Source organism: Rhinoderma darwinii, chromosome 10 (genome assembly GCF_050947455.1).
Source record: "Rhinoderma darwinii isolate aRhiDar2 chromosome 10, aRhiDar2.hap1, whole genome shotgun sequence".
Classification (NCBI taxonomy): domain Eukaryota; kingdom Metazoa; phylum Chordata; class Amphibia; order Anura; family Rhinodermatidae; genus Rhinoderma; species Rhinoderma darwinii.
In genome coordinates, this window is record NC_134696.1 from 103,363,679 (window position 1) to 103,381,821 (window position 18,143).

The 18,143-nt window shown below is 47.3% G+C and overlaps 2 protein-coding genes across 5 annotated transcripts in view; one reads left to right on the top strand and one right to left on the bottom strand.

The window, feature by feature from the left end:
- Position 1: 1 nt before the first annotated feature.
- Positions 2-13,606, top strand: LIN37 (lin-37 DREAM MuvB core complex component). 4 transcript variants are annotated; one of them, XM_075840459.1, is made up of 10 exons: positions 2-253; positions 7,729-7,852; positions 8,048-8,123; positions 8,366-8,416; positions 10,132-10,161; positions 11,069-11,199; positions 11,327-11,478; positions 11,556-11,699; positions 12,513-12,586; positions 12,666-13,606. In XM_075840459.1, exons 2-10 carry the CDS (start codon positions 7,795-7,797, stop codon positions 12,745-12,747), a joined length of 798 nt encoding a protein of 265 aa, XP_075696574.1. In that variant the 5' UTR covers positions 2-253; positions 7,729-7,794; the 3' UTR covers positions 12,748-13,606. The 4 variants fall into 4 exon arrangements, with proteins under 4 accessions (XP_075696574.1, XP_075696576.1, XP_075696575.1 ...); XM_075840461.1 differs by having other exon boundaries at positions 7-253; positions 11,069-11,151; XM_075840460.1 differs by having other exon boundaries at positions 7-253; positions 7,729-7,828.
- A 1,580-nt stretch (positions 13,607-15,186) lies between these two features.
- The window catches only part of HSPB6 (heat shock protein family B (small) member 6), a 5,416-nt gene continuing 2,459 nt past the window's right edge, over positions 15,187-18,143 (bottom strand). The window contains exons 2-3 of the mRNA XM_075839074.1: positions 16,397-16,519; positions 15,187-15,528 (exon numbers count right to left, since the gene is read on the bottom strand). Coding sequence (XP_075695189.1) covers positions 15,349-15,528; positions 16,397-16,519 — 303 coding nt within the window. The 3' untranslated portion in view covers positions 15,187-15,348. The remainder of the gene's footprint in view (positions 15,529-16,396; positions 16,520-18,143) is intronic.

Below are 18,143 nucleotides of genomic sequence, written 5' to 3' on the forward strand. Positions count from 1 at the left end.
AGAGTTAAAACTGCGTCAGCCTAACGTCCCCACGCACAAACGAAAGGCGTATCCTTATTCGCCACCTCTGATTTGCTGGATAGTTGTGATGCGCAGGCAAAAGAACCAATAGGATTATACCTGGGAAGACGGGTTAGCCAATGGATAGGCGGGAGGCGGAGTTAGGCGAGGAGCGGGTTTTAAGGTGACTTGAGCCGGTAGCGGAGACCGTGAGGAGTGTGAGGGGCCGGTGGTCGGTTACGTAAGGGCTGAAGTATGTGATATTATGCAAACTATAAAGAGCAAACGGCTAAGAAACGTGTATGTTTGTGCGTCCCTCTATATCAGCAAAATACACGTATAGGATAAGTGGTGACGTCGGTAGTTTATAATATGGGTAGTGACGTCACTGTTGTAAAATATAACTTCTATACGTAGAGCGGAAGTGTCACTGCTGTAAAATATATAATATAAAAACCTCATCCTTCCCCCAAATACAATATATTTTACATCAGTGACATCATTACTCGTTTATATACTGGACGTGATGTCACCGCGAGTGATGACGTCACTCAGTGTGATGTTTTGCCGCGGTGCTGACGTCACGCCTGTTTTGGAGACAAGGCATCGAAATTACGTGACAGAGGTCAGAAGTTACTGTAAGTGATAACTGTGGAGTTGGTGACATCATCAGTGATGACACGAGTCAAATACGACCTGTGCAGAGCTGTGACGTCATGATCGGTGAAGGAATGTTCTGGTTTTATGTAAATAACGTTTCGCAGCTGAGAATTTGATACAATGTTTAATCTAGGGCGGCAATCCTCAAACTTCAGCAGCCTTTCTCCTGTTATGGACTCCAGGCTGGTAGCTGCACTGATACATTGTAACGCACTGCAGCTGTGTGAGCACGATTTATTTTCTTTTTAGTCCTGTTAAAGTGATGGCTTTCTCAGTGTTATGTGTTATGTCCTATGGGGGGGGCTGGAGCAAGAATTCAGTCGTGATTGGCGTTCCATGCAAGTCGCTAACGATTTTTTTTCTCATGCTGCAATTTTACGGAGACTCAGGTGACTAAATGTCACTGTGAAGCCTCAGTCTTTTATATAGTGGTGACATTGTTTACATAATGTCATCCCAATAAGACTCAAGTCACTATTGTACAGTAACTTATGTGAAGCAGTGATGTCACTATTGTACAGTATAACTTGTGTGCTACAGTGATGTCACTATTGTACAGTATAACTTGTGCGGCGATGTCACTATTGTACAGTATAACTTGTGCGGTGATGTCACTATTGTACAGTATAACTTGGGCGGCGATGTCGCTATAGTACAGTATAACTTGTGCGGTGATGTCACTGTTGTACAGTATAACTTGTGCGGTGATGTCACTATTGTACAGTATAACTTGTGTGCTGCAGTGATGTCACTATTGTACAGTATAACTTGGGCGGCGATGTCACTATTGTACAGTATAACTTGTGCGGTGATGTCACTATTGTACAGTATAACTTGTGCGGTGATGTCACTATTGTACAGTATAACTTGGGCGGCGATGTCACTATTGTACAGTATAACTTGGGCGGCGATGTCACTATTGTACAGTATAACTTGGGCGGCGATGTCACTATTGTACAGTATAACTTGGGCGGTGATGTCACTATTGTACAGTATAACTTGGGCGGCGATGTCACTGTTGTACAGTATAACTTGGGCGGCGATGTCACTATTGTACAGTATAACTTGGGCGGCGATGTCACTGTTGTACAGTATAACTTGGGCGGCGATGTCACTATTGTGCAGTATAACTTGGGCGGCGATGTCACTATTGTACAGTATAACTTGTGCGGTGATGTCACTATTGTACAGTATAACTTGTGCGGTGATGTCACTGTTGTACAGTATAACTTGGGCGGCGATGTCACTATTGTACAGTATAACTTGGGCGGTGATGTCACTATTGTACAGTATAACTTGGGCGGCGATGTCACTATTGTACAGTATAACTTGGGCGGCGATGTCACTATTGTACAGTATAACTTGTGCGGTGATGTCACTATTGTACAGTATAACTTGTGCGGTGATGTCACTATTGTACAGTATAACTTGGGCGGCGATGTCACTGTTGTACAGTATAACTTGTGCGGCGATGTCACTGTTGTACAGTATAACTTGGGCGGCGATGTCACTGTTGTACAGTATAACTTGTGCGGTGATGTCACTATTGTACAGTATAACTTGTGCGGTGATGTCACTATTGTACAGTATAACTTGTGCGGCGATGTCACTATTGTACAGTATAACTTGTGCGGTGATGTCACTATTGTACAGTATAACTTGTGCGGTGATGTCACTATTGTACAGTATAACTTGTGCGGTGATGTCACTATTGTACAGTATAACTTGTGCGGTGATGTCACTATTGTACAGTATAACTTGTGCGGTGATGTCACTATTGTACAGTATTGTGCGGTGCAGTGATGTCACTATTGTACAGTATAACTTGGGCGGCGATGTCACTATTGTACAGTATAACTTGGGCGGCGATGTCACTATTGTACAGTATAACTTGGGCGGCGATGTCACTATTGTACAGTATAACTTGGGCGGCGATGTCACTATTGTACAGTATAACTTGGGCGGCGATGTCACTATTGTACAGTATAACTTGTGTGGTGATGTCACTATTGTACAGTATAACTTGTGCGGTGATGTCACTATTGTACAGTATAACTTGGGCGGCGATGTCACTATTGTACAGTATAACTTGGGCGGCGATGTCACTATTGTACAGTATAACTTGGGCGGCGATGTCACTATTGTACAGTATAACTTGGGCGGCGATGTCACTATTGTACAGTATAACTTGGGCGGCGATGTCACTATTGTACAGTATAACTTGTGCGGTGATGTCACTATTGTACAGTATAACTTGTGCGGTGATGTCACTATTGTACAGTATAACTTGTGCGGCGATGTCACTATTGTACAGTATAACTTGGGCGGCGATGTCACTATTGTACAGTATAACTTGGGCGGCGATGTCACTATTGTACAGTATAACTTGGGCGGCGATGTCACTATTGTACAGTATAACTTGGGCGGCGATGTCACTATTGTACAGTATAACTTGGGCGGCGATGTCACTGTTGTACAGTATAACTTGGGCGGCGATGTCACTGTTGTACAGTATAACTTGGGCGGCGATGTCACTGTTGTACAGTATAACTTGGGCGGCGATGTCACTATTGTACAGTATAACTTGGGCGGCGATGTCACTGTTGTACAGTATAACTTGGGCGGCGATGTCACTATTGTACAGTATAACTTGGGCGGCGATGTCACTATTGTACAGTATAACTTGGGCGGCGATGTCACTATTGTACAGTATAACTTGGGCGGCGATGTCACTATTGTACAGTATAACTTGGGCGGCGATGTCACTATTGTACAGTATAACTTGGGCGGCGATGTCACTATTGTACAGTATAACTTGGGCGGCGATGTCACTATTGTACAGTATAACTTGGGCGGCGATGTCACTATTGTACAGTATAACTTGGGCGGCGATGTCACTGTTGTACAGTATAACTTGGGCGGCGATGTCACTGTTGTACAGTATAACTTGGGCGGCGATGTCACTATTGTACAGTATAACTTGGGCGGCGATGTCACTATTGTACAGTATAACTTGGGCGGCGATGTCACTATTGTACAGTATAACTTGGGCGGCGATGTCACTGTTGTACAGTATAACTTGGGCGGCGATGTCACTGTTGTACAGTATAACTTGGGCGGCGATGTCACTGTTGTACAGTATAACTTGGGCGGCGATGTCACTGTTGTACAGTATAACTTGGGCGGCGATGTCACTGTTGTACAGTATAACTTGGGCGGCGATGTCGCTGTTGTACAGTATAACTTGGGCGGCGATGTCACTATTGTACAGTATAACTTGTGCGGCGATGTCACTATTGTACAGTATAACTTGTGCGGCGATGTCACTATTGTACAGTATAACTTGGGCGGCGATGTCGCTATAGTACAGTATAACTTGTGCGGTGATGTCACTATTGTACAGTATAACTTGTGCGGTGATGTCACTATTGTACAGTATAACTTGTGCGGTGATGTCACTATTGTACAGTAACTTATGTGAAGCAGTGATGTCACTATTGTACAGTATAACTTGTGCGGCGATGTCACTATTGTACAGTATAACTTGTGCGGCGATGTCACTATTGTACAGTATAACTTGTGCGGCGATGTCACTATTGTACAGTATAACTTGGGCGGCGATGTCACTGTTGTACAGTATAACTTGGGCGGCGATGTCACTGTTGTACAGTATAACTTGGGCGGCGATGTCACTATTGTACAGTATAACTTGGGCGGCGATGTCACTATTGTACAGTATAACTTGGGCGGCGATGTCACTATTGTACAGTATAACTTGGGCGGCGATGTCACTATTGTACAGTATAACTTGGGCGGCGATGTCACTGTTGTACAGTATAACTTGGGCGGCGATGTCACTGTTGTACAGTATAACTTGGGCGGCGATGTCACTGTTGTACAGTATAACGTGGGCGGCGATGTCACTGTTGTACAGTATAACTTGGGCGGCGATGTCACTGTTGTACAGTATTACTTGTGCGGCGATGTCACTGTTGTACAGTATAACTTGTGCGGCGATGTCACTGTTGTACAGTATAACTTGTGCGGCGATGTCACTGTTGTACAGTATAACTTGTGCGGCGATGTCACTATTGTACAGTATAACTTGGGCGGCGATGTCACTATTGTACAGTATTGTGCGGTGCAGTGATGTCACTATTGTACAGTATTGTGCGGTGCAGTGATGTCACTATTGTACAGTATAACTTGGGCGGCGATGTCACTATTGTACAGTATAACTTGGGCGGTGATGTCACTATTGTGCAGTATAACTTGTGCGGCGATGTCACTGTTGTGCAGTATAACTTGTGCGGCGATGTCACTGTTGTGCAGTATAACTTGGGCGGCGATGTCACTGTTGTACAGTATAACTTGGGCGGCGATGTCACTATTGTACAGTATAACTTGTGCGGCGATGTCACTATTGTACAGTATAACTTGTGCGGCGATGTCACTATTGTACAGTATAACTTGTGCGGCGATGTCACTATTGTACAGTATAACTTGGGCGGCGATGTCACTATTGTACAGTATAACTTGTGCGGCGATGTCACTATTGTACAGTATAACTTGGGCGGCGATGTCACTATTGTACAGTATTGTGCGGTGCAGTGATGTCACTATTGTACAGTATTGTGCGGTGCAGTGATGTCACTATTGTACAGTATAACTTGTGCGGCGATGTCACTATTGTACAGTATAACTTGGGCGGCGATGTCACTATTGTACAGTATTGTGCGGTGCAGTGATGTCACTATTGTACAGTATTGTGCGGTGCAGTGATGTCACTATTGTACAGTATAACTTGTGCGGTGATGTCACTATTGTACAGTATAACTTGTGCGGTGATGTCACTGTTGTACAGTATAACTTGTGCGGCGATGTCACTGTTGTACAGTATAACTTGTGTGCTGCAGTGATGTCACTATTGTACAGTATAACTTGGGCGGCGATGTCACTATTGTACAGTATAACTTGGGCGGCGATGTCACTATTGTACAGTATAACTTGGGCGGCGATGTCACTATTGTACAGTATAACTTGGGCGGCGATGTCACTATTGTACAGTATAACTTGGGCGGCGATGTCACTATTGTACAGTATAACTTGGGCGGCGATGTCACTATTGTACAGTATAACTTGGGCGGCGATGTCACTATTGTACAGTATAACTTGGGCGGCGATGTCACTATTGTACAGTATAACTTGGGCGGCGATGTCACTATTGTACAGTATAACTTGGGCGGCGATGTCACTATTGTACAGTATAACTTGGGCGGCGATGTCACTATTGTACAGTATAACTTGGGCGGCGATGTCACTGTTGTACAGTATAACTTGGGCGGCGATGTCACTGTTGTACAGTATAACTTGGGCGGCGATGTCACTGTTGTACAGTATAACTTGGGCGGCGATGTCACTATTGTACAGTACAATTTGGGCGGTGATGTCATTCTCGTACAGTATAACTTGGGCGGCGATGTCACTATTGTACAGTATTGTGCGGTGCAGTGATGTCACTATTGTACAGTATAACTTGGGCGGCGATGTCACTGTTGTACAGTATAACTTGGGCGGCGATGTCACTGTTGTACAGTATAACTTGGGCGGCGATGTCACTGTTGTACAGTATAACTTGGGCGGCGATGTCACTATTGTACAGTATAACTTGGGCGGCGATGTCACTATTGTACAGTATAACTTGGGCGGCGATGTCACTGTTGTACAGTATAACTTGGGCGGCGATGTCACTGTTGTACAGTATAACTTGGGCGGCGATGTCACTGTTGTACAGTATAACTTGGGCGGCGATGTCACTATTGTACAGTATAACTTGGGCGGCGATGTCACTGTTGTACAGTATAACTTGGGCGGCGATGTCACTGTTGTACAGTATAACTTGGGCGGCGATGTCACTGTTGTACAGTATAACTTGGGCGGCGATGTCACTGTTGTACAGTATAACTTGTGCGGCGATGTCACTGTTGTACAGTATAACTTGGGCGGCGATGTCACTGTTGTACAGTATAACTTGGGCGGCGATGTCACTATTGTACAGTATAACTTGGGCGGCGATGTCACTATTGTACAGTATAACTTGGGCGGCGATGTCACTATTGTACAGTATAACTTGGGCGGCGATGTCACTATTGTACAGTATAACTTGGGCGGCGATGTCACTATTGTACAGTATAACTTGTGCGGCGATGTCATTATTGTACAGTATAACTTGGGCGGCGATGTCACTATTGTACAGTATAACTTGGGCGGCGATGTCACTATTGTACAGTATAACTTGTGCGGCGATGTCACTATTGTACAGTATAACTTGTGCGGCGATGTCACTATTGTACAGTATAACTTGGGCGGCGATGTCACTATTGTACAGTATAACTTGTGCGGCGATGTCACTATTGTACAGTATAACTTGGGCGGCGATGTCACTGTTGTACAGTATAACTTGGGCGGCGATGTCACTATTGTACAGTATAACTTGGGCGGCGATGTCACTATTGTACAGTATAACTTGGGCGGCGATGTCACTATTGTACAGTATAACTTGGGCGGCGATGTCACTATTGTACAGTATAACTTGGGCGGCGATGTCACTATTGTACAGTATAACTTGTGCGGCGATGTCACTGTTGTACAGTATAACTTGGGCGGCGATGTCACTGTTGTACAGTATAACTTGGGCGGCGATGTCACTATTGTACAGTATAACTTGTGCGGCGATGTCACTGTTGTACAGTATAACTTGGGCGGCGATGTCACTGTTGTACAGTATAACTTGGGCGGCGATGTCACTATTGTACAGTATAACTTGGGCGGCGATGTCACTATTGTACAGTATAACTTGTGCGGCGATGTCACTATTGTACAGTATAACTTGGGCGGCGATGTCACTATTGTACAGTATAACTTGTGCGGTGATGTCACTCTCATTATCTCTCATATAATTTGGTGATGTCACGGCTGTAAATTATAACGTATAATGGACTGGTCAGGTTATTCCAGTAGAGATTTCAGGCTTCTATCTTTCATGTATTTAATGTGTCTCATCTATAGGAGCCCCTTCTAGGATATTCTATTCCTGAGAACAGACGCCTCCTGGCACCAGCTCCTCCGGCAGCCATGTCGCTTGTGAAGGTGAAGGTGGAGAAGACGGGTGAGGACTGTTCACATCTAGCAGGTTTTTCTTCGCTTCCATCTGATTCTTGTCAGCTGTACACAAACGGAAAGCGCCCCGGAGACCGATCTCACGGGCTATAAAAAAAACGTTACACTACATGACTGATAGATCACTGATACACTGTAACGAGTCACACCGCTGTAAGTCAGCAGCAATGATCAGTAAATATAATGGATTGTTTCCTCCTCCTGTCAGATCTGGAGTCGGCGAGCGCTCGCAGTCGCCTGGATGCCGTTCTGAAAGGGCTGGTGGACCGGAGCGAGGTGGACAGGTGAGGGGGGCACCTCACAACACCCGGGGGGCTTCACCCCACATTATAGGACTGCATTGTACTGCTGCTAATTAAAGGGGGGCTCTTATTACAGATACGTATACGATATCCAGCTGTTCAGTGGGACCCCCAGGAACCCCCACGGAGGGGGGAGGGGCTGTTATTTAATATACTGGAGGTCTATCCGAAATGTAAGGAATCTTTCTGTGAATGACGGATCTCGTGTCTCTTGTGATTCGCAGGGAACAGATGGAGGATGAAAGCGGAAAAGCGTCTACGGACCCCCACTGCAAGTAAGGGAAAAGCTGAGCGGCCAGGAGCTCAGAGGTTAACAATACGGCAACGAGGTGGGAGGAGCTGACACACTGTAGCAAACCCGCACCTGTGGGAAAGATTAGTATTGTAACAATCCTCTGCCAGCTACATCAGCAGCACTGACCTCTCTCCTATCCCAATGGTTTGTTACAATGTATCAGTCTGGAGTTCGGACACTTTCTACCACAGATAATTGTCTAGAATGGATACAATTGTAACAAATCCTCAGCTGTGAGAATTCGATGGTCTGTACAGGGCTTTCTGCCATTGAATGTACACCAGAATGTTCCCGTTCGTTGACCGCAAGCAGGGATCTTGAGAATGGAAGTGAAACACGGCTAATAGAAAGTTGCGTACCTTTTCCTAATACAACGATTAATAATTGTTGTACGAAAACTGGAAAAAACCCTTTAACCCCTTGGCGACATGTTATGTACGTGACAAGGGGAAGTATAGAGCGCGTTTAGGGGTTGAGCGCGCTCCATGCCGAGCGGGTGGCAGCTGTGTGTTACAGCTGACACCCCGGGGCACAGGGCGGAATCGAAGATCACTTCGATTCTGCCCGTTTAACTACTTAAATGCCGCAGTCAATAGCAACCGCAGCATTTAAGTTGTTACAATAAGGGGGGTGGCCCCCTCTGACGTGCCATTGGACCCCCCCCCCTGCGACGTGATGGGGGGGGGGGGCGATCGTTGTTATGGCAGCCTGGGGGCCTAATGAAAGCCCCCAGGTCTGCCATCTTTGTAGGAGAATGTCAGTATAGTGACATTAGTATCGCAGCATATCAGGCAAGCGATCCAACGATCTCCGGTTCAAGTCCCCGAGGGGGACTAATAATAAAAATAGTGAAATAAATAGTTTACATAACTGGTATCGCCGCGTCCGTAAAAGTCCGAACTATTACATTATAATGTTGTTTAACCCGCTCGGTGAACACCGTAAAAAAATGTAATGAAAACACCCAAATTTCCGTTTTTTTTGGTCACCTTAGCACCCCAAAAAAAGGAATAAAAAGTGATCAAAAAGCTAAAATGGTACCAATAAAAACTAGAGCTCGTCCCGCAAAAAATAAGTTCTCACCGCGCCAAATCGGCTGAAAAATAAAAAGAAGTTACGGCTCAGGATGTGGCGACAAAACAATTTTTTTGTTTTTTAAGTACGTTTTTTTTTTTCTTCAAGTGATAAAACATGAAAAACGATAGAAATTTGGTATCTCCGTAATCGTATCGACCCCTAGAATAACGTCAACACGACCTTTATTACCGCACGATGGACGTCGTCAATACGAAACCCAAAAAACAAAGGTGGATTTGCAGTTTTTTTTTTCCTTTTCACCCCACAAATAATTTTTTTCCTGTTTCTCAGCACATTAAATAATGCAGTGAAAAACGACAACTCAACCCGCAAAAAACACGCCCTCGTATGGCCGTCAACGCAAAAATATAAAAGTTACGGCTTTTGGAAGGTGGGGAGGAAAAAACCGGAAATAAAAAAAACCAAAAATGGGGTTAAAGGGCTGATGAGCGCTGCGCCCCTCCCCCGCTGTGACTCCCGTCCGGGACACTTCTGCTTTATGTGTGTGGTTACGTGGAGGTCCTCGTGTCAGCAGAACCGGACGCCTCATCACAACCCAGAAAAGTTTTGTGTTCTTACATGGAAATCGTTTTCTCACAAATTCTTCTTCTTTTTCAGAGACTCTTCTCCATCTGCTGCCGGAAAGCGGTAATTTTAGTGTTTTTTTTGCCGTGTTTATACAGTCCCTAGGACCAGAGTTTACCCGGCGTCCATCTGAAACGGTGATCTGAGAAGAGTGTGGTGAGCCAGCTACACTCAGCCAATCAGCATCTCTTCCGTGTGTTTTTAACAATGCTGATTGGCTGAGAGCAGCCGACAGACAAGGCTCTCCCCTAAATGACCTCTCCATGTCCTATGGCCATAAATGTCTGATAGATGCCCTGGGACTGGCACCTATATTGAGAAAATGGGTCAAACCCTGGTGAGGCGGCCGTTGGTTACCGATTCCAGGCCTCCTCTGCACTGAGTCCCCACCTGGAATTGGCATCTAGCGGCCGGCTCACTGGGCATCGGGTGACCCCTGTTCTCGATATAGGTGCGGGGCCCAGAGCGCCTATTAGACATTTATGGCATATCCTGTGAATGTGCCATAAATGTCTGAGTTGGGAAAGACCCTTTAGAATAGACCTCCAACCTGGAGCCTCGTTATATCTTTAGGTTTGATCATTCTCAGTATATGTTTATTGGGGTCAACGCTCCTTATTTCTGTTACAGAGCTCCAGATCCTCTGCTTCCCTGCACACAGCCATAGAGTTACATGATGATATTCTGTCTTCCAGCAGCCACCACTAGGGGGAGCTCACTACATAGAGATATTCAGCTCCCATATAGTTACATGACCTCATTCTGCTGCCTGCAGTCACCACTAGGGGGAGCTCACTACATACAGAGATATACAGCTCCCATAGAGTTACATAATATTTTGTCTTGGGCTCTGTCACATTTAGGGGGGGTCTTTTTTAACCCTTTAGAGATCACCCCCAGCATCTCCGTCGTTTTCTCTTATTTATTTTTTTATGGCTTTAATTAGTTCCCGCTTTTTCGTCTCTTTCAGGCCGTCAGCGCGTCCCTCTCACAATCGCCGGAAGAAAAGAAAAGAGGAGGACGGACTCTCGGACGCAGCGCTCCCCAAAACCAGTAAGCCGGGACCCAGGTCATTGGGGGAGGGGAGGACGCTGGAGATAGGTACAAGCTGTCACATCACTTCACCTGGAGGATCTAAACGGAGAACGTCTCCAGCGCTCGTTACATTGAATACTGTTTGTTCGTTTTGTCGATAAAGCTTGGTTGATTTAATTGACCACTTTTTCAGATACTTTTGTCATTCGGCTCTTTGACCGGAGCGTGGACTTGGCGCAGTTTTCTGAAGAAACCCCCCTGTACCCCGTGTGCCGGGCCTGGCTACGTAATTCTCCAGGAGCCAAAGCCCTCGAGCCCCCCCCAACACCGCCACCATCAGAAGAGGTAGAGTAACCCCATATCTGACCTGCAGGGGGCGCTCCGCGTTACCACCAGTCACTAAATCCTTCTTCTGACTTCAGGGTGATGTCGTGAATGGGAGTTCTCAGAACATCTATCACCTGCCGCCCCCGTCCACGTGTCCAGTAACAGAAACGGGGGAACCCATCAACCTGAGGATACCCTCACCCGTCCTCCGAGAAGGGGAGCCCCTCGATATCAACGCGGTGAGAGCTGCAACACCCGGCCGTAGGCTGATTATTGACTTATTGTGTCTGCGAGACCACCGCCCCTGTCCATATGTAATATTTGGGTATATGGACCCTTATAGAGGGTGGGGGGTCTCCACGGCCTAGAATAGAGTGCCGCTCTGTAAGCTGAACGATCGTTCGGCCGACAGAGATCCCTGCCGACTCCCCCGTACACATGCGTGTCAATACCTCTGGGACCCCCACGATCACTAGAGCAGGGTCTCGAGCCCCCTGTTCCTTCACCGCTCGTTTGAATGGAGCGGCACCGCACATGCTCGTCTTTTGCTCCATTCAAACTACTCTGCCCTGCTGGGGGGCATTGAGATAGATTTGGGACCCCCAGTCTGATGATCATAGGGGTCTCAGCAGTGAAGGCCCCCCAGAGTTCAGACACTTATCACCTGTCCTGAGGATAGGTCAGGCCAAAAGACCTTCTACGTGAGTGACAATGGTACGCGCTTAGCGTATCCGGAGTGGGAGCTTAGCAGCGTGAATGTTCAATCACCACTCCATACAACTCCTCCTCACCACTTGGGGCCCCTTACTAGTGAGCAGCGGGGCCCCCAGCGATATAACATTTATATCCTATCCTATATTAGGGGGAAAACTTCTTAAATTCTGATTGCCTGCAGTCACCACTAGGGGGAGCTCACCGCATACAGATGTATACAGCTATTAATTCCCTTCAGTGAGCTCCCCCTAGTGGTGGCCACAGCCAGACAGAATTCAGCTATAACAATAACCCCACAACCGTCAGCCTAGAGATGATTTATATCCTGAATCTTTCAGCCTGCGGAGATGACCCCCAGCATGTCAACTCTCATCTACCAAAATATGAACCGGTGGAAGAAGATCCGGCAGAGGTAAGAGAGGGACCCCCCCCCCTCCCCCCAAAAAAAAGGTTACATTAAAATAAAACAAAACTTTATTTGTATGTGACAGGTGGAAAGACGCTACTTATCGGAACCAGCAGCGCTACAGCCAGAGCATGAAGATCCTGAAGGAGATGTACGAGCGGCAGTGAAGCGGCAGCAGAGCGGGGGGTCCGCCTGTCCCCGGCACCTCCTGCGTTTCAGTGTGCCACCTTCTTATGTTTGGGTTTCTTCTCCATCATTAGACGTGAATGAGAGGGACCGGTCTGTAGGAAGGTCACCTAAGTCAATACAGGCAGCATGTTCGGAGGTACGGGGGGGGCTTAGTAATATGAGTCGTGGGCGAATATCGTACGATTGCGGTGTATCATCAGCCCCATAGCAGTATATATATATATATATATATTCTCTTGTTGTCGTCTTCTATGAAGTTGTAAAAATTTCTAAGCCTTTTTTAGTTGTATCTGTTTCTGGGAAAGCTGGGTGATGAGCAATATGACCACCATTCCAGCTCTATCTCAGGGGTGGTCACCCAGCTTTCCTAGGCTCCTGAACAAAAAAATCGACCTCGTTATAGAGAAGTCCATCTCCTATTCCTGCACAAAGAGGCAGTAAGGGGGGGGGGCGGTGTAGATTAACTAAGAAAGGTCTGACTAAAACTTATAAAAACGTTGTCTGTTTCTGGAAAAGCTGGGTAACCACTGTGTCCGCTATTCTAGATCCCACAGCGGAGGTCACCCAGCTTTTCCAGACTCCTTCCTAGTCATGCATAGGCGCAGGAGAGGAGGATGTGACTGTGTGGATGGGCATTGCTGCCATTCAGGAGTCTAGAAAAGCTGGGTGACAATTGAAGTATGATGGCGGACATATTGCTGATCCCCCCCCCCCACCCAGCTTTCCAAACATCCGGTATGAAGATTAAAATATTTACTAACTTCATAGAAAACAACTCAAGGCATGATAATGGGAGACCGGGAACCCCTGTTCTCCGGGTCAGGGGGGGGGGGGGGGGTCTTATATGGCGCGTTTAGTATGATTTTTAGAAATACCCCGGCAGCAGATGTAGAACTTTTTATCTTGTCTTTTTGGAAGTGATCGCCCCTCATTCTTTGATCTATGACTTTACCTTTCTTTGGGGGGGGGGGGGAGGGGGTCTGGGGGGGGGATGATTTTTAAACCTAAAACCATAATTCTGGATTTTTTCGATCTTCCATGTGATGCGATGACTCCGGCTCTGAGTGCTGAGCACGTGTATTGTTTTTTAACATTTTTAATGGTGGTGAATATTTATGAATTTTCTCTTGGCCTCGGGTCTGTGCGCCTTTATGTGTCATTTATGATAAAGCATTGAATACGACCGTCCTGGTGCGCGCTGTTCATTACGTTTTTCTAAACCATTCGCTTGCAGTAAGCTATAAAGGGGACGCAGTAACCAGGCCTCATGGAGAGGGGGGGGGGGGTGAAGCGACAAAATGAGCCCCTCTTCTCTGGGGACTCGGCCTGGTGCTGCAGACAGCAGAAATAACTTGTATGACCCAGGTATCTGGTGCGCTGAAATGGGGTGTCACAGCCAGCCATCGTATAGTGACACCCCATTTATATAGTGTGGCTGATTATATACATAGGTCAGTGGGGTTCTTGTCCTATTGTACCTGAGAGGTCCTCCGCTTTGGACAATCCCTCCTTGTTAGAAGTGTCCATTGATAATAAGCAGATCACACAGTGTCCACCTGCTGGGACCCCCAGCGATCAGCTGTAATCTGTGGGCAGTGAGTGTTCAGTTTCCCTGCAGTGCCCCCCGCAGGAGAAGTGAAGTATTACACTGTCCATTCATATCCATGTGTTGTCTGTGTAATACAGGACGGGTCCTCCGGGGACGCTCTGTGTGACCGCTCTCCGCTCTGAACAAGAGAGGAGGATCCTGAATTGAGGACCCCCCGATATTAACCCAGAGTTCCCTATGGGTTTTCTAAAGTTGACAATCCCATTAACATTTGACCTCCATCAGAGAAGGCGAGAGGCCGGGAGACTTTGTTAGATCATTATCGTGTCCATATATTTCTGGCCAAAAATAGAAGCGGATTCATCTGAGGAAAAACGCCCTTATACGTGTAATGATGCGCATCAACCACCAGGAGGTGCAGTCGTTCTGTATGGCAGTGATCCCCAACCACCGGGCCGCGGACCACTACCGGGCTGTGGATCATTTGGTACCGGGCCGCGGTATCTGGTATCCGCCCCGGTGGCCACAGGGAATTCCAGGTGAAAAACCGCAACATATTGTGGGGCGGTTTTTAGTCCGGAATGTGCGCTGCGGAAAACTGCTGAGGATGACGTTTTATTCCAGGAGACCGCTGCACCCTGTGATTGGATGCGGTGGCGGTCACATGGGAGGCTGGCCCTCTGATGTCATCTAGCCTCCTGGGATGACGTTTCATCCCATGTGACCGCTGCTACAGCCTGTGATTGGCCATGGGATGAATCTGAGGCCGGACTGGAGGAAAAATCGTCTTGCATGAAACTGGTCCCTGGTTGGGACCGCTGCTATATGAACTGAGATGCGGAGGTGACCACAACGCAAGGAGAAGGACTCCGGTATGATAACATTTTTATTATTTATCACTTTTTTTTTATTTTTAGGGCGATGCCAGTAGAGGGCGCTCATGCAGGGTCAGGAGTTTCGCCTCCGTGTTTGTCGCTGTCACAGTCGCCGCGTGGTGCAGCCGGCGGAGGCCGTCCATCTCCTGCTACTTTCACTTTTCTTTCCTCGCTATGGGTATGCTCCTCTCCTCCGTCTGGCTGCCCTCCGTAACAGGAGCTTGGATGGAGAGCAGACCTTCCGCAGAGAGAGCAGAAGTTATTGCAGCTGGGTTGACCGTCGAGGGAACCTTGTAGCGACGGTGAAACTCGCGGGAGATGAAGCCGTGTTCATCCTGTGGCAGAAAATTCACGACATTTACTAACGATCAGCATTGAGTTTCATTGTGATCTCGTTCTGCACACAGCTGATGTTTGTTACACTGTATCAGTGGACACAAGTGCTATCAGAATGGAGAGTAGGAAGGACTGTCTACGCTGTAGCAAACACTCAGCTGTGAGAGGAGGACTGGGTCTGGGCAGATTTTAGCCTCTACATGCAAGCAAGTAACTGACAGCAATCAGAGATCCTGAAAATTAAAACAATGTAAGACATTTAAAAGAACTCCAATCACATTCCCCCCTCCCAAGGTAAAGGGTTTGTGCCCCCTGCGTCAGCTGTCAGTATGGTTTCTACATTGTAGCAGCTTGTTGCTGTTATTCTCCACGACAACTATCTTCCCACGCTAACAAATAGGTGTCAAGCTCCTCCCCCTTATGGTTGTTTTTCCTCAATATGCAGGTTTCATATCAAATTTATAGGGCGCAATCATGTGATCTCTAAGCTCCACCCAAAGCGAGACAGGTTTAAGGTATGTTCACACGGCTTATTTTCGGCCGTCACTTCTTGAGCCGTTTTTTATGAACTCTATAGAAAAACCGCTCCAAAAACGGACGTCAAAAACGTCGCAAAAATCGCGAGTGGTTTAAAAAACGCCTGAAAATCAGGTGGTGTTCACCCTTGAAAACCGCTCCTTAGTTTCAGACGTTTTTGAGTTTGTGTGTGAACAGATCCTCAGAGCTTTAGCTTGTATGTGTCGTCCAGTGATAACGAGGGGTTAAAAGAATCTACTGGATCAGAAAATGATTCATTGTAGGATCCCCTGCTGATAATGACTATAATGGGGCTGTTGCAGCGCTCCCCGGAGCTGCGCGTCTCCTCACCTGGCGCTCCTCGTGCTTGGCGTGAACCTCCACGGAATCTCCCACCACTTTAACCACCAGCTCCTCCGGGGCGAAGTGTTTGACGTCCAGGAGAACGGAGAACTGATCCTTGTCCAGCGTCACCTGGAGGGAGAGGAGAAATGCTGGGAGTGATGATCCCACGAGGAGTTCTGTCTACACCTGGCGCATTTCTGTCCATTCATTACGGTAATCCGCTGCAGTGAGCCGGGAAGGGCTGATAGCAGAGAGCAATAGATCTTATGTAAAGGCTCAGAAATGGAGAGAGGACAGATTGCGGGTCTAGGCATTAATAGTTACACTAGAGCAGAGTGCCCCCTCGTCATGGGAACCCAGCAGCAGTTACAACCCCTAAGCCCCCCCATTATAGCCTCTCAAAACAATGGATCCCCATAACCGTGTCACCCCAACACAGATTACCACATAAGTGTATCACCCGCAAATTCCCCCATAACAATGTATCCTCCGCAGATGTCCCCATAACAGTGTATCCTCCGCAGATGTCCCCATAACAGTGTATCCTCCACAGATGTCCCCATAACAGTGTATCCTCCACAGATGTCCCCATAACAGTGTATCCTCCACAGATGTCCCCATAACAGTGTATCCTCCACAGATGTCTCCATAACAGTGTATCCTCCACAGATGTCCCCACAACAGTGTATCCTCCACAGATGTCCCCACAACAGTGTATCCTCCACAGATGTCCCCACAACAGTGTATCCTCCACAGATGTCCCCACAACAGTGTATCACCCACAGATGTCCCCACAACAGTGTATCACCCACAGATGTCCTCATAACAGTGTATCCTCCGCAGATGTCCCCATAACAGTGTATCACCCACAGATGTCCCCACAACAGTGTATCCTCCGCAGATGTCCCCACAACAGTGTATCCTCCGCAGATGTCCCCACAACAGTGTATCCTCCGCAGATGTCCCCATAACAGTGTATCCTCCGCAGATGTCCCCATAACAGTGTATCCTCCGCAGATGTCCCCATAACAGTGTATCCTCCGCAGATGTCCCCATAACAGTGTATCCTCCGCAGATGTCCCCATAACAGTGTATCCTCCGCAGATGTCCCCATAACAGTGTATCACCCACAGATGTCCCCATAACAGTGTATCCTCCGCAGATGTCCCCATAACAGTGTACCCTCCACAGATGTCCCCATAACAGTGTATCCTCCACAGATGTCCCCATAACAGTGTATCCTCCACAGATGTCCCCATAACAGTGTATCCTCCACAGATGTCCCCATAACAATGTATCACCCACAGATGTCCCCATAACAGTGTATCCTCCGCAGATGTCCCCATAACAGTGTATCCTCCGCAGATGTCCCCATAACAGTGTATCCTCCGCAGATGTCCCCATAACAGTGTATCCTCCGCAGATGTCCCCATAACAGTGTATCCTCCGCAGATGTCCCCATAACAGTGTATCCTCCACAGATGTCCCCATAACAGTGTATCCTCCACAGATGTCCCCATAACAGTGTATCCTCCACAGATGTCTCCATAACAGTGTATCCTCCACAGATGTCCCCACAACAGTGTATCACCCACAGATGTCCCCACAACAGTGTATCACCCGCAGATGTCCCCACAACAGTGTATCACCCGCAGATGTCCCCACAACAGTGTATCCTCCGCAGATGTCCCCACAACAGTGTATCCTCCGCAGATGTCCCCACAACAGTGTATCCTCCGCAGATGTCCCCATA

Excerpts from the sequence above, each read along its gene's own strand:
- LIN37 (XM_075840459.1), top strand. The coding sequence starts at position 7,795 with ATGTCGCTTGTGAAGGTGAAGGTGGAGAAGACGGGTGAGGACTGTTCA. Across the intron at positions 7,853-8,047 it reads GGACTGTTCACATCTAGCAG|ATCTGGAGTCGGCGAGCGCT; the intron begins GTTTTTCTTCGC and ends TCCTCCTGTCAG. Across the intron at positions 8,417-10,131 it reads TCTACGGACCCCCACTGCAA|AGACTCTTCTCCATCTGCTG; the intron begins GTAAGGGAAAAG and ends CTTCTTTTTCAG.